This window comes from Cupressus sempervirens, chromosome 6 (assembly GCF_028749045.1).
Source record: "Cupressus sempervirens isolate cs-2001-9-10 chromosome 6, ASM2874904v1, whole genome shotgun sequence".
Lineage (NCBI taxonomy): Eukaryota > Viridiplantae > Streptophyta > Pinopsida > Cupressales > Cupressaceae > Cupressus > Cupressus sempervirens.
In genome coordinates, this window is record NC_143123.1 from 11,194,697 (window position 1) to 11,211,433 (window position 16,737).

Here is a 16,737-nt window from a genome sequence, read left to right on the forward strand (position 1 = left end):
GAATTCATAGTTTTATCAAAAGTTTACTCATATATAATAGTAGTGTGAATAATTTGCCTTATGCTTTTTGCAGGCGGGAAAGCTCACTTTGCAACCAACACCAGTTTCATGGTAATTTTTTTCATTTTGATTTCATGTTAGGTATTCTCAAAATGCAGTGTTTACTGTAATGCCTTCTATTCTAAAGTTTTCACCTCATTTAGTGTAATAATGTACATTTACTATAATGCATTCTATTTTGAAAATTTTCATCTCAGCAAGTGGTTTCTTGAGTTCAAATAATGTAAATCTGCAATTTTAAGATGTGAATGGAGGCTAATTCTATTGGCCCCATATTGTGCAAAATCATCATTACTCTAGTACTACATATTGGAAGAGAACAGCTGTAGCCAACATACCAACCTTACTTCTCTTAATGAATCTTGACACCATTTCAGGAGGCTTTGGGTTTTTCACTTATACATTTGGATATGTTGTTGTTGCTGCAAGTGTGTGATTCAAATCTAGATATCACAGTTCTGCAATGTCAGATAATTTTCAAAACTGCAAAAGTGTTCCACTTAGGGATGGTTTATCTGTTTTAAGATTGACACCCAAAAGTAGGTACTATTACAATGTATATTAGATTTGCATTTCACAAAACCTTTCAGATTTGGTCGTACTGGGCCTCAACCAAGGCACTTACACCCCTTCAATGTTTGACATTGTCTATAATTACCTGGAGCAATGGCCTCAATGGGAATTCTGGTAATGAATTGTGCATCATTCACTTCCCCTTGATAATCAACTGCCCTAAAAAACATTGCCCCTTTGGTGGACACTGCAATCACATTATTTAATGGCCTTTTTTAGGTATCTTTCCATCCATCAGAAATAATAGAAACAACCAAACATTTCCAAGAATTTTGAATTGGTTGAAGAATTCTCTTTGGAAAATTCTTCTCTTTTTACAATAGGGTGTTACACACCTTTTCATACCCAGGACCTCTGTAACAAGCTAGTGCTTTATTGATGGTTGCCACCATCTCCTTTCTTTATTGTGATCTAACCAAATTGAAATGAATACCATTTGCATAGAGGCAATGTGCAATGGCTTGATCAATAAGCTTTCTCGCCTCCACTTTAAATGCTGTGTCCACTGTACGTCTTTTACAACCGATGATATCTACTTCTCCTGCTTCCTTTTCTGATATAGGTTCTTGCAAGAATGGATGTCTGGAGGATACAATTGGATCAGTTGGAAATTACATTTTTTTTTTCTGGATGGAGGTTGATAAGAAGATTTATTTTGATCTTTTAACCCATTTATCAGCTTGGTCTTGTTGTCTTATAAATCCTGCTATTTATGCATTAGTCATCCCATTTGCATCTTCACTTCCTTTGCACATTCCCATTCCTTCACCAGAAGGGCCCATACAATGAAGTTTGACTTGAGAATATGAGCTATTGAATGGTTTACTGCGACATATGTTACACATTCAAATATATGACCTATCTCTTGTAACCTTGGTTATCTTGTAGTATGTCTCCATAAATCATATATCAATTTTGTAGTTAGCGTTTCCTTGCCTTGTTACTGAATTTTGACTAGCGGTAGTGGCCATTCTTGTCCTATACAATCTAATTTCTTGCTATCATAAGAAAATAAAGAAATTAAAATTAGAAATTTTTATGATCATCAAGCATGCAAGTGCAGAAAAATGATACAAAACTATTAAAATTGATAGCTAACCTTGTTTCTTTAGTTCTTTAAAAAAACAAAAAGCGAAAAACAAAAACACTTGAAAATTTTCTTCCCAAACTTCAAAATCTTAAAAAGTTCATTTAAGGACTCAAGAATGGGATCAAATGCATTACCTTAAATGCTTAGAGCTCCATTGTGGTAGCTATTTGACACCCTATGAATGATCCTTTTGGAAATTAATCACTTTTCCTTCAAATTGCCAAGATGGAGATCGAATGAGAAGAGGCCCAGCTGCAAACAAAATGAGAAGAAAAATGCATAAAGCCTCTTTAGGCCCGACTTAGGGTTTAGAAGCAAAATAAATGTTAAAAAAAGATACATTGCACATGTTATAAAGTTCTTTTAAGTTATTGTTTTGTTCAAAAAATGAGTTGACTTGGGCAGAAAAATGCATGATTGGCCTTTTAAAGGGCCGATTTAGGGTTTAGGAGCAAAATTAATGTTAAAAAATGATACATTGCACATGTTATAATGCGCTTTCAAGTTGTTTTTTGGTCAAAAAGTGAGTTGACTTGAGGAATTTTTTAGCGTGGAGGCATCCGGATGCTCACGGATGCCCTGTGGATGCGCACAGGAAGTGCATTCATGGCATCCAGATGAACTGCGGCACGGGAAGCGCGTCCAGGGCTGAGTATCCACAGTGCATCTGGATGCTCTGGATGCGCTTCCTGTGCACATCCTGCTGCACTTTCGTGCCCGCACGCATCCGCCTCTGAGACAGGGTGCCACCCATCGGTAACTGAGTTAATAATGGAAAACATAAGTTATATGTTGGAGACATTCATAAACAAAATCCATAATATTACTAATATCATATTAATAATTGTTGTTTCCCAAATTCAAAATATGTGGTTTATTTACCATAAATATTAAATAGCATTTGTGTGGTCATGGCAAGATGGCATTAATTGTATATGTTAATTTTTATTGTCATTGTATTCTCTTACATCTTTTTTTTCCTGTTATGGCTGGTAATGATTATGGGTGTGTTTTTTTAACAGGGAGAAGTTGACCGGTACGGACTGGGCTCTGGTGAGCACAAATGATGGCAAAAAATACTACTACAACACGAAAAGTCAGGTACCTTTGTGCATTGTTCTAATTTGTTATCTGTTTCATATCTTCTTGATGTTTGTGAATTTGATTTTCCTTGATCCTTATCTCTTATCTTCTCTTCTCTCATTAACAAGTTTCTTTTAGGGAGACAATTTAATGATAATCTTGCTTTCTTGCTTGTTGTTAATGTTAGCCTGCAACCTGGAAATCAGTGATTCAAATCATGTTAGAGCATATTTAGAAAGTAATAACAAGTTATATGTCCACTTTTTCAATTCACCTTTTGCCAATCTTTATGATAAGAACATAGACTATACATATAATATATCTTAATCTTGACTTTTTGACCTCCTACTTGAATTCTGTCTTAAGAACCATATGCAAGAGGGTGGTGCTAGGAGAGTGCCTCTGATTTATGCGTACGTGGTGTTTTTTACGAAAGGACAGTTTTACGTATATGGATCTGGTAAGCGATGAAACTGCTGAGACCTGGAGAAATATATCTATTTTCAATGTTGCTTCCCCAGCTATGCACAACATTCATGATGCTCTTTTGTAAGGGAATTTTGCCATTGAGAGAGTTTCTTGATCCTGCATTATTTGGCATGTCTTATATGTTACTTTAAATAAATGTCAAGATGAGAGACAGCAGACTACTTCGATGTTTCTGTAGGAGTTATCTAAATGCTATCATTGCAAACTGTCTTTTATTATTGTCCTTGGTATACTTTTAAAATACTGCATTTGCAATATAACATGTAAAATTAGCACTTTGCAAAAGAAAATTTTCATTTCATGCTGCTGTAGACAGAACATAGTCTGCTGGATTGTTGTAAATTAAACTTTTTTGCTGATGTGTCAGATGTAACCATTTGTAAATCTTTATAGAGCTTTATTGCTTGTACTTGTATGGAATCCCTCATGTGCATTTCTAGTGATTCTTAGGTTACAAAGTTTGTTAATTTCAATCAGATCGCATTTCAACATGTTTCATGGAATATTGTAGTTGGCTGGTATTATGTATTTCTTCTTTATCCTTCCAGTGTCACTGGAATAATATCAACCATTCATTGATTGAGTAATAGAAGTTAATGCCATAAAAATGCAACATACGGTTGACTTTGCTATTTGTTTGTCTCCAAGTGAGATGTGTATGAAACATCAAATGAGATATGGTTTGGTAAGTATTTGCTCACTAGTTTTTTAGCAGAACCTAGACCTGAAATATCACACAAGACACAACTTACTATTCTTACCGTTGTACTTTTCTTTGAGTGAACTCTATCTTTTTGATTCTGGTTTTATTGAAATTTAATATCTTGTTTTCTTCTTAAGCTCCCAATTTCCCCTGAAATATGCTTATGTGAAAGAAAGAGAGTAGGATTTGTTTCATATTGTTTGTAGCCATTCTTATTCAGCTGTTAATTCTCTTTGAGGATTTATGAATTCAAATTATAGGGATCATATCCATGGCTTACTTTCTATGTGTTTTGTGTAGGAGGTTCCCAAATATGTAGAAGGGAATCACATTTTATTTTCACACCATTACCACTATATTAGTATATATCTCTTGCTGATCTGATCGCATTGATTGTTATATTGGGTAATATAGAAGTGCTTAATTAGTTGTGTTAACTTTATTTCAATTTCTTTAGTTTCTCTACATTACCGATGACATTATTGAGAGTAAATGAAGCATATCAGAGCACACAGACAAACATAGTTTCAAACATGTAAAAAATGGGAAAATAACATTCTTCATGAAGTTTTCAGATGATGAAATGCACATTGTACATGGAAAAGCTTCATTAGTAAACCATCCTTTTAACTCTTCATTTTCAAGTCCCGACTACAAAAACTATTTACAGTTCATGACTTTTAAATTTCTTCACTAGCTTCCTTTACTTCCCATGCTTCTCTAACATCATTCTTCTAAATTCCAACATTTTCAACCTCTAATTTGAATTCCGATTTTGTTTTCATATTTATTGATTGTTACCAGAGAGAAGAATAGAAGGAAAGATGAAATCATTCATCTTCCACTTGCTATAAGCCTATAAGATATCATGCGCACTAATATGCAATATCTCAAGGTGTACAACTATAGATAGATAGAGTGAGCTACATGTCTAGTTTTTCTTTTTGACATGTGTACAAGCATCAATACATCTTCTACAGCCGAAAATTAATTTATTGAAGTTTTATGTCCCATGGAGTGATTGTCACATTGGTCTATGTTGATTCCCTTATACATATGCTTTCAACATGGTATCAGTACTGCGATTCCCCAATATGGTCTTTCTGTTGACTATATGCTGTCTTTTAGGTTGAGCTATAATCTGAGCAAGTACTTTCTAATATTTTATGACACCAAGCTGCCAATTCAAGTATGGGATACAAGTAATGCGATTTTTTCCTCCATTACTGGATTCGCACCCTGCAGCCCAGATTTGGGTCTGGCTTCGCGTGGATATGGATTTGCATCCAGGTTCACTGTGGGTCCGGGCAGGATCCGGATTTCGGACTGTGGGTCTGTCTGGGTCCTTGCTGGAACGAACCTGGGCGAATCTAGGAGGACCTGCAGCAGTAGGGTCTAAGAAATGAAATAAAACAACTTAAAATAAAGTTTATTTATTTATTTTTATTTATGTAATCCTAAAAGGAGCCTAATAAAATCCATTTCACTCGTCTAATCTCTCATTTGCTCTCTCATTTTGGTGTGCTCATTTTGAAAATTTTAGGAGAAGGTCGTAGAGATTGTTTGTTTCAATGATGAAGATCTAGATATACCTGGAGCCGAGGATGAAGCCATTGATCCCTCATTGTTTGATGACCCCTTTGACCCTTGAAGGGCATTTGATACGATGATCATTGATAAACTATTAAACACTTTTCATTTATCATTATGTTTCAAACTTATTTGATGAGCTACTCTATGTTTTGAAATTTTATGTTGCAATTTAGTAATTCAATGCATGATTTTCCTTATACAATCATGAACATAGATTAATGAGCGGGTATTTAATGTTTATCTTCAACATTTGGCATTGATAACTACAAAAAAGAATGACTAAGTTTTGCAATTATGCACGTTTCTTTTTGTTTGTTTGTTTTGTGTGGTGTGTGTGTGTGTGTGTGTGTATAGACATTCATGAACCCACCCACGAACCCAAATGTGAATGTTTTTTTCCCCGAACCCAATTCCGTCCCCAAACCTAAACCCGAAGCCAAATCGGTAACTTATATTTTTTCCCTTCGGCAAGGGTGGATCTGTACTGTGGTACACACACCCATACATAATTTGTGAGATAATGACAGCAGATTTTGACGTTCATCGTTGCATGGGTTTTATGTTCTCGAACTCTCGAACTTCAAAATTTTCCTAGAAGTCCATTAACTGCCTGGAGTTGCTACAATGACAGTATTGGACTGTTCAAACAGCTGCAAGAATTTTGATGACTACTGGATATCACCAAAAGAGACTTTTAGCTCCATGTCCATATCCAAAAGTGCCATATTTTGCTGCTATAATGATTGGCAACAGGAAATGAGGATTTAGTGCCATCTATATGTTAACTGCAGCCCACCATATGAATTACCTCACAGCTTGCACCTGCTATGTCCTCTCTTAAGTTGCATACAGGGCTTAGAACCTGGGTGCCCAGGCAGCACCTTGGACAAAACCGAGCTGTACTGGGATCAGTACTGTACCAGAACCTGATTCCAGAGTGAAATGAAGAACCCGGTATCTTAGTTATAACCTTAAATTGACATGCATTGTGTGGATGGCATTGCAGTTTGTTCAATATAGATATGTCACCACAGCAATACTTTGAAGTCCTTTTCTCTACAACACTGAAAAAACAACTCGCAGAAGGTTATTTCCAGGAGATACCTTCTACAAGGAATTTGAATCTATCATTCCCTCTTGGAAAAGTACATGAAGTAGGAATATGGCACTTCATTTGGAGGATATCTATTGAAGTAATTAAATTTATGTTATCTAATTTAGAAGTGCCAGATTAGAAGTTATTTTCTCTTATGTCTGATACATCATATGATTACACAACTGTAAATAGTCATGTAATATGTTGTCTATGATAAAATTCACAGAACAGCTCCCAGAGACGAGAATGTTTAGCTTGGGCCTTGTGAATGTTATTGGGATTCAAGTTGGGGCATGATATATGGCTTGTCTTTCTGCTTGATTAAAAAGATCCAGAATGTATAAAATATGGATAAAATTATGACCCTTCTATAAAATTATAACATTCTGTAAATCTGGCCGATGCCCTTAGTGGCTTCTATTCTGTTGATCTTGTTTAGTTGTTGATGTAAAATATTAAAACTGACTAAAACTATCAGAATACAATTTTGGTTGGTTGCAGAACTTTCTAGAGCCTATATGAAGAGAGCTTTTCTTGATGTTGCTGTCAAGCTTGTGAATGTTCTGTAACCTTTCCTTTTCTAAAGTATTTTTTTATACATATTGTTTATCATATATTGTTTATCATATATGCAGGCTACAAGCTGGCAAGTACCTCCAGAAGTGGCAGAACTGCGGAAAAAGCAACTACAGGAGGCATCTGCTAAAGCAACTGGAAGTTCCGGGCAAATCTCAAATTCAGCTGAGAAAGGTCCTGTATCTTTCAGTTTAACTGTACCTGCTGCTACTACTGGTGGGCGTGAGTCAATTGGACATAAGGGTTCAACAACAGCATTGGGGTCAACTTCTTTAGATCTGATCAAGAAGAAATTACAAGATTCTGGGGCACCGGTGACTGTGGCATCTATTTCCAATGCTGGATCTGCGTCAGGAATATCAAATGTGAATGGCAGTACAGTGATTGAAACTGGCGGGAAGAACCAAACATCCGAGAGTAACAAAGAAAAGCTGAAAGGCACTGTACCAGAGGGCACTTTATCAGATTCTTCATCAGACAGTGAAGATGAAGACAGTGGACCGACAAAGGAAGAGCGGATTTTACAGTTTAAGGTAGTCCTAATCTGGAAGGATGTCAGGTGCACTTTTATGTTTTAATGATAATCCTTTTGGTTTTGTTTGAAAGTTTGAAACCATAATCTATTTTTGGAACATTTTGATCTGTTTCATGTGTGGTTACCGGGAGACAGGGCTTGTCAACCTTATGTCATCTGAAGGGAAAAATGAGAATTATTTCCTTTAAGATGACAAAAATAAAAAATGTCTCAAGATATATCATTTTTTCATTTTGAAAATATTAATATAACTGTAGCTCTGGAGCTTGAAAAATTGAGCTGTTTGAAATAAAAAATGACAGGGAACTTGACAAATAGGGGTCAACAAAAACAAAGATAAATTATGATGTTAGCTGATTATCATGATGATGATATGACTGATTTAAGCATAAATGTTATAACACTTCAAGACCAATATAGTTTTAAGACATCTGACTCAAGTAAATACTACATATTGAAATGCTGATAAATATATAAAGATTCAGGAATAAGAAAATAAAAATTATAATTGTTAATCACAAAGTTTGAAAACTCGGACTCAGCAGCCCAAAATAGGATCCATCCTTTGAATAAATCTCGGCTAGTACTCAGCAAGGAAGAAAACTGTAGTTTTACCAAAAAGAAAAAAACAATCTGTTATCTTGTATGCTTGTCTTTTTTAAACCCTACTTGACAATGGAAAGGAACTAACAAGTGTGTTTTTTAAAGTGGCTATGTGTTTCCAGCTGTTAGAATCTGAAAAGATTAATAACCCAGAAAACTAGTGCAAAGAATAGATATCTAAACTATGAATGCAAATTATACAAAATCAAAATAGCAACACAGAGTTAGTCTAAAAGAGAGTAGTGCAAATGCTAGAGGCAAAATAGCATCAAGAGAATGCAAAAACAAGAGATGCAAATACAAGCTAGGTAGCATGCTTATATAGGCTAGGAAGAGGGAGGAGGTGGCAACACTGACTAATGAGGAGCAACCATTTATCGGACTAAAAATAGCAAAGTATCTTCCCAAGATAGCTAATGGATGCTCACATGTAGGAAGGTGACACCTCGCAACCATTCACCTAATAAGACATGCTTTATTAACCTAAGCGAGATTATTATAAGTGTAGGAAAAATCTAGCAATATAGGGAAAAATAAATAACCTACTAGGAAATAAAAAACTACAGTAACACCCCCCATTAGCGAAGCTTAGGTGGATGTAGAAATGGGTCCTGGCAAGTCAAGCCTGATGAGGTACCCATGTACATAAAATTCTCCCAAAAGAGAGAGAAAAGAGATCCCCCCAAAAAAAGTCAGGACTCCGAGTGAGAGGAAGAGGCCCCCCCAAAAGATGAAGCATCCCGCACCCCCAACAAAGTTCGCAAATGAAGGAACTTGCTCTCAGTGAAGGGTTTGGTGAAGATATCAACAACTTGCTCGGAAGTCGGAGAATAGTGAAGGTTGATGACGTGACCATGGATGAGCTCCCGAATGTAGTGCATGTGGATCTCTGTGTTTGGTCCGCTGATGATGGACCGGATTCCATGAGATCTAAATGGCACTCTGGTTGTCACAAAATATGACTGATGGCCGTCTAATTTGTATACCAAACTAAGTGAGAAGATGTTGAAGCCAAATGGCCTCAGTGGTGGCATTTACAGCCCCCTGATACTTAGCCTCGGTAGAAGATAGAGCAATAGTAGATTGGTTTTTGCTCGACCAACAAACAGGACTTGAACCAAGTGAGAAGCTGATGCAGGAGCATCCAGAGGTATAAGGGCAATCCTGTGTCACCCAAAAAAAATATACTTAGACTTAGTTTCTATTTCATGTGTTTTCATTTTTGGATACCCATTTGGGTCAAATAAAGTTTCCAACTGTCACAGTTCCACTATCAGTGTGCTTGAAAATTCCGAAAAAATAGGAGCATGTAATTGGGCCATCATTTTGGTAAACTAGAAGGTGTGAATTGGCCAGATGAATGTAATCGTGATTTAGAGCATTCTAAAAAAAGAATCAAGTCAATAGGCCCCACGGTTTGAAAGTTATTGCAGTTTTTCGGGTTTTGGAGACCTCCTAAGAATGCTTCAAAGTCAGGTTAGGGGCATTAAATGACCTCGAAAAGGGCCGAAAAATGGGGGATGAGCGAAGCTTGTCTAGAGGGCTATAGAGCGCTTCGAGAGCTTTTCGAAAATGTAGACGGTTTGTCAATCGGAGCTACGGTTCAAAAGTTATGCCTCCCGGAAGTTCGGTTACTGTTTCTGGATTCTTCTAGATTTGCGCCGACTTCTACTGCAGCTTCCGAAACCTTCTATTTGGTTGGTGGGTGCCTACTAGCACTTTCTAGAATGTAATCCTAGTCCTTAACCCTCCGGGGTCTATTTAAGGAGATTTTTGGCATTGTAAAAGGCAGTTCGGAGTGGAGTTTGAGAGGAGGTACTGAAAGGAGAAAATATCTCCAGATTTATGCTATTGTAAGCCCTTAGGGCATGCTTTGAAGTTTATTTTCTCTGTACTGTTTGTACTAGCTTATTTTCTTAGTTAATACAATTTCCCTTTTCTGTTGTGTCTATTCTGTTGTTGGGTTGTGTCCCCATCAAGTGGTATCAGAGCGGGTTTTTCTGAGTGTGTAGACAGAGTGCCGACTGTGAGGCAGTTTGCACCAGGACTGTGTGGTTGTGGGATCGAGTTAGAAGATGCCTCCACGAAGAGAGCGTGGCGGAAGGGCCAGAGCTATTAATCCTGAGGAGGTTAGAGCCCTCCAAAGGCAGGTACAAGCATTGCAAGAGGAGCTCCGTAGAGGAGCAAATGTTGCCGCAGGTGACGACAGTGAGGATGACAATGAAGAAGAAGTAATGGAACCAGAAGGGGAATTTGACGGGGAAGTTCTAAATCATGCAGAGGAAAGGCTTTTTAGGGCTATTACTAAGTTTGGGAAAAGACCCACAATTGAAGTGGGTGTATATTCAAGAAATCTGAAACCAGATGAGTTGATTGATTGGATCGATGAACTAGAAGAATACTTTGAGTATGAGGATATCAGGGACCTAGATAGGGTTAAGTTTGCAAAGGCCAAACTGAAAGGCCATGCCAAAATCTGGTGGCAAGAGGTCCAATTAGAAAGAAACAGAAGAGGAAAGGAGAAGATCACAAGATGGGATCGCATGGTGGACAGATTGAAGAAGCAGTTCATTCCTATGGACTATGAGCTTGATTTGTTTAAGAAGATGCATGGGTTAAAGCAAGCAGGAAGATCAGTCCAAGAATATACAGAGGAATTTTACCGACTATTGATTAGAGCGGGACATGCAAAAGCAAATAAGGAGAAGGTTGCTCGTTATATCAATGGGTTGCGACCTAGCATCCAAGAGGAATTAAGTCTAGTAAGAATGACCAGCGTTGAAGAGGCATACCAGTTTGCCCTACGAGTTGAAGAGAAGCTGAATAAAAGGTTTGAAGGAAGACAAAGAGGGCGCGGTCAAGGAGGAAGGGGAAGCGGTAGATCATCTGGAAACCGCAATGAAACCCAAAAGAAAAATGAAGATGTGGGTACTAGCAGGAACCAGAGGAATGAGGGTTTCAACCGCTCCCATGATCAAGACTTTGGAAATCAGAGAGGAAGAGGTAGAGGACATGGACAAGGAAGAGGCGACTTCCGTGGTACTTGTTTCCATTGCAATGAAGAAGGTCATCGTGCCTTTGAATGACCTCAACGACAAGGAAGTACAGATAGGAGAGCTGAGGGCCAAGCTAGGGTTGCTCATGTGGATGAAGATGCACAATCATCACATTCAGAGGATGCAGAAAGAGGAGAGACCTTGGTAAATGAAAGAGTCCTACTAAGTGGTGAGATTGAACCAGGACAACGGAGGAGTTTGTTCCGTACTAGATGCAAGTGTGAGGATAAATGTTGTGACGTGATCATTGATGGTGATAGCATTAATAACTTGGTATCAGAAGAGATGGTCTCTAAGCTGAAGCTCAAGATGGAGAAACATCCCCAGCCCTATCGGATTGCTTGGGTAAAAGATGATCATAAGGTCCTGGTAAGTGAACAATGTTTAGTAAAATTCAAAATTGGGAGTTACCATGATGAAGTTCTCTGTGATGTTATTTCGATGGATGTTTGCCATCTATTGTTGGGTAGACCATGGCAGTTTGATAGACATGCAGTACATGATGGACATGCAAACACATACTCTCTGACAAAGGATGGAGTTCGCCACAAATTGAAGCCCATGAAAAAGGAAGGTGAAAAGGTATGTAGCAGTGCTAAGAGTTGTCTTGTTGATGAAAGAAAGTTTTTAGATGGCATGAAATATCAGCATATGTGCTATGCTTTGATTCCTAGGAAAGATAAAGAAGGTAGTAGTGAAATGCCACTTGAAGTTTCAGATTTACTAGGGGAATTTGGAGATATTATCTCTGATAATGTTCCAGATGGATTGCCACCAGTAAGGCGAATCAGTCATTAGATAGATCTGATTCCAGGAGCTAGTTTGCCTAACAAAGCTGCTCACAGGATGACTCCTACTGAAACAGAGGAGCTAAATAGACAGGTTCAGGAGCTGTTGAGGAAGGGCTTGATTCGAGAGAGCCTGAGTCCATGTGCAGTACTTGCAGTACTCGCACCAAAGAAGGATGGAGAGTGGAGGATGTGTACAGATTCTCGAGCTATAAATAGGATAACCATCAAGTATCTGTTTCCTTTTCCTAGGATGGATGATCTTATGGACTGCTTGAGTGGAGCTCAGTACTTAACAAAGATAGATCTTAAGAGTGGCTATCATCAGATACGGATTCGAGAAGGAGATGAGTGGAAAATAGCCTTCAAGACCAAGGAGGGTCTTTATGAGTGGTTAGTCATGCCCTTTGGATTGACAAACGCCCCAAACACCTTCATGCGGCTCATGAATGAGGTACTTAAGAAGTTCTTGGAAAAATTTGTTATTGTTTATTTGGATGATATTTTAATTTTCAGCAAGACTTTGGAAGAACATTTATTGCATATTCGTAGTGTCCTTGAAAGGCTAAGGGAAGAGAAACTGTTAATTAATCTGAAGAAGTGTAACTTTGCAAAAAGGGAGTTAGTCTATTTGGGGTTTGTCATATCACCTGAAGGTCTCAAAATGGATCCGGAGAAGGTAAAAGCCATCTTGGAATGGCCTACTCCAAGGTCTGCTACTGAGGTAAGATCATTTCACGGTCTGGTTAGTTTTTACAGGAAGTTTATTAAGAATTTCAGTGGCATATGTGCACCCCTAACTGATACAATAAGAGGGGATAGAAAAGAGTTTAAATGGACTGCAGTAGCTGGGAGAAGTTTTGAATTGCTGAAGAAGAAGTTAACAAAACAGCCTGTGTTGGTACTTCCAGATTTTAGAAAGGTTTTCCAGGTGGATTGTGATGCCAGTGGCAGCGCTATTGGGGCTGTATTAAGCCAAGAAGGTAAGCCTATTGCATATTTTAGTGAAAAATTGAATGATGCAAAGAAGAAGTATTCTGTTTATGATCAAGAGTTCTATGCAATAGTTCAGGCCTTAAAGAAATGGAGGCATTATTTATTGCCAAAGGAATTTGTTTTGTATACTGATCATCAGGCATTACAGTACCTAAATAGCCAAGGTAAATTGAATCAGAGGCATATGAAGTGGGTAGAGTTCTTGCAGAGCTATACATTTGTGTTGAAGCATAGAAGTGGAAAATCTAACAGGGTTGCAGATGCACTAAGTAGGAGACAGTTGTTGCTTACAGTAATGCAGGTTGAAGTAGTTGGGTTTGATGAACTCAAGAAATTGTACCCCGAGGATCCTGATTTTGCTGAAGCATGGAAAGCTTGTAAAGAGCCTGTTGCTGTAGATAGAACCAAGTGGTTAGACTATTTGATTCAGGATGGCATGTTGTTCAAGGGTAGTCAATTATGCATTCCAAGGAGTTCCATGAGGGAAAATCTGATTAAGGAGAAACATAGTGGAGGGATGGCAGGACATTTTGGTCGAGATAAAACCATTGCCATTCTTAGAGAACATTATTTTTGGCCTCAAATTTCACAAGATGTGAAGAAGTTTGTACAGAGTTGCTAGGTTTGTCAAGTTGCCAAGGGGTTTAGTCACAATACTGGCCTATATCAGCCATTGCCTGTTCCATCAAGGCCATGGGAGGACATAAGTATGGATTTTGTTCTTGGATTGCCAAGGACACAAAGGGGTAATGACTCAGTATTCGTGGTGGTTGATAGGTTCTCCAAAATGGCACATTTCATTCCATGCCACAAAACTCATGATTCTGTCCATATTGCAGACTTGTTTTTCAAAGAGGTGGTAAGACTACATGGTCTTCCAAGGAGTATAGTTTCTGATAGAGATACTAAATTTGTGGTGTATTTTTTGAGGACATTATGGAAAAAGTTGAGAACAGACTTGAAATTCAGTTCCACGCATCACCCACAAACTGACGGCCAAACAGAAGTGGTAAACAGAATTCTGGGCAATTTGCTGAGATGTTTAGTTGGGGATAAGCCCAAGGGATGGGATTTGATTCTACCACAAGCAGAGTTTGCTTACAATAACTCTATAAATAGGAGTACTGGAAAATCACCATTCCAAATTGTATATGGGAATAGCCCAAGGACTGCACCAGAATTGAGGAAGATAGAACAAGGGGAGAGGAGAAGTGCTGAAGCTGAGGAATTTGCTGAACATATCAAGCGTCTACATGAGGAGGTTCAGGCACACATTACCAAGATGAATCAAGAGTATAAAGCTAGGGCTGATCAAAGGAGAAGACATAAGGAATTCCAAGTAGGGGATCCAGTCATGGTACACTTACGAAAAGAAAGATTTCCAGCTGGTACTTACAACAAGCTGAAAATGAAGAAATTTGGCCCCTGCAAAATTTTGAAGAAACATGACTCAAGAAATGCATATGAGGTGGAGCTGCCAGATGGTATTCACATTTCTCCCATTTTCAACATTGCAGATTTAACAGAGTATCATGATGATGGTGCAGATGAGGTGTTAGAGCCATGTCCAATTCCTGCTTCTAAGAAGGAGGAGATAGAAGACATTCTAGATCATCGTGTGGGTAGGAGTACCAGAAATAGGCAGTATGAAGAATATTTGGTCAAATGGAAAGGACGACCGATTGAGGACTCAACTTGGATTTCAGCAGCTGAGGTTTCCCATTTGGGATTTCCTCTACCATTCATAAAGTGACAGGGTCACTTTTCAATCTACCCTGGGTGTCTGATGCAGGAGCATCCAGAGGTATAAGGGCAATCCTGTGTCACCCAAAAAAAATATACTTAGACTTAGTTTCTGTTTCATGTGTTTTCATTTTTGGATACCCATTTGGGTCAAATAAAGTTTTCAACTGTCACAGTTCCACTATCAGTGTGTTTGAAAATCCCGAAAAAATAGGAGCATGTAATTGGGCCATCATTTTGGTAAACTAGAAGGTGTGAATTGGCCAGATGAATGTAATCGTGATTTAGAGCATTCCAGAAAAAGAATCAGGTCAATAGGCCCCACGGTTTGAAAGTTATTGTAGTTTTTCGGGTTTTGGAGACCTAAGAATGCTTCAAAGTCAGGTTAGGGGCATTAAATGACCTCGAAAAGGGCCGAAAAATGGGGGACGAGCGAAGCTGTCCATAGGGCTATAGAGCGCTTCGAGAGCTTTCCGAAAATGTAAACGGTTCGTCAATCGGAGCTACGGTTCAAAAGTTATGCCTCCCGAAAGTTCGGTTACTGTTTCTGGATTCTTCTAGATTTGCGCCGACTTCTACCGCAGCTTCCGAAACTTTCTATTTGGTCGGTGGGTGTCTACTAGCACTTTCTAGAATGTAATCCTAGACCCTCCGGGGTCTATTTAAGGAGATTTTTGGCATTGTAAAAGGCAGTTCGGAGTGGAGTTTGAGAGGAGGTACTGAAAGGAGAAATTATCTCCAGATTTATGCTATTGTAAGCCCTTAGGGCATGCTTTGAAGTTTATTTTCTCTGTACTGTTTGTACTAGCTTATTTTCTCAGTTAATACAATTTCCCTTTTCTGTTGTGTCTATTCTGTTGTTGGGTTGTGTCCCCATCAGAAACTATAACCTGAAGTAGACTTGCAATCCTAAGAATCACCCGCCCAATCTGTGTAGCCCATCAAATCAAGCTCAATACCTACTGCCATGGTTATCGAGAGACCCGTCTCCCCCCTAAAAGTCGTGTCTCGGAGACCAAGACACGTCTCGGAGACTTTTCGTGTCTCCGGAGACCTCAAAAAAGGTTGGAGACTTAATGACGAAGTCTCTTGAAGTCTCCGCGTCTGCTAATCCAAAAAGTGAAGTCTCCCTGAAGTCTCTTGATAAAATATAAATGTAAAATATAATATTAAATAATTTTATATATTTTAGCCCTTTTTTTAATGTTTTTAATGCAAAAATTAAGACCACCAACAATTTAAATGATTAAATCATTTAAAATATTTTATTTAATAAATTAATAACTTTAAATGGTCTTAATGATTTGCCCCCGGTTGTACTGCCATCAAAGGAACCTGAGTTGGAGAGTGATGATTTTTTGGAGAGAATGATAGCTGAAGACCTTGAGATGGATGATCACAACCTTGTGGAGTAGAAGATAGTACCATCTACATACTAATACTAGATATATTTTTGTTTTTTGTTTATTGTACAAAGTGTTCATTTTTGTTTGCATATCGGCAATTCAGCATCAAACTATACTTTTTTGGATTTAAAATTTGAATATGTAATGATAATCTCAGCGATTATCAATCTGATATTATGGTGATCATATGCAATATTCGAAAAACAAATGTCTATGAGATACAATATTGTGATCATGTGAGTTTTGAAATATTTGACTCTGAGTATATTTTAATTTTTTATGTGACATTAGTATTATTATTTACTTTAGCCTTTTAGTCTTATAGTATTACTATTTTCAAATTTTGT

General features: G+C 37.9%; 1 protein-coding gene across 3 annotated transcripts in view; it reads left to right on the plus strand.

Annotated features, from left to right (window-relative positions):
- The window catches only part of PRP40C (pre-mRNA-processing protein 40C), a 91,485-nt gene that overhangs the window by 55,677 nt on the left and 19,071 nt on the right, over window positions 1-16,737 (plus strand). For all 3 annotated transcript variants that reach the window (XM_089786325.1, XM_089786327.1, XM_089786324.1), the window contains 3 exons: window positions 74-111; window positions 2,746-2,824; window positions 7,323-7,796. In XM_089786325.1, coding sequence (XP_089642451.1) covers window positions 74-111; window positions 2,746-2,824; window positions 7,323-7,796 — 591 coding nt within the window. The remainder of the gene's footprint in view (window positions 1-73; window positions 112-2,745; window positions 2,825-7,322; window positions 7,797-16,737) is intronic.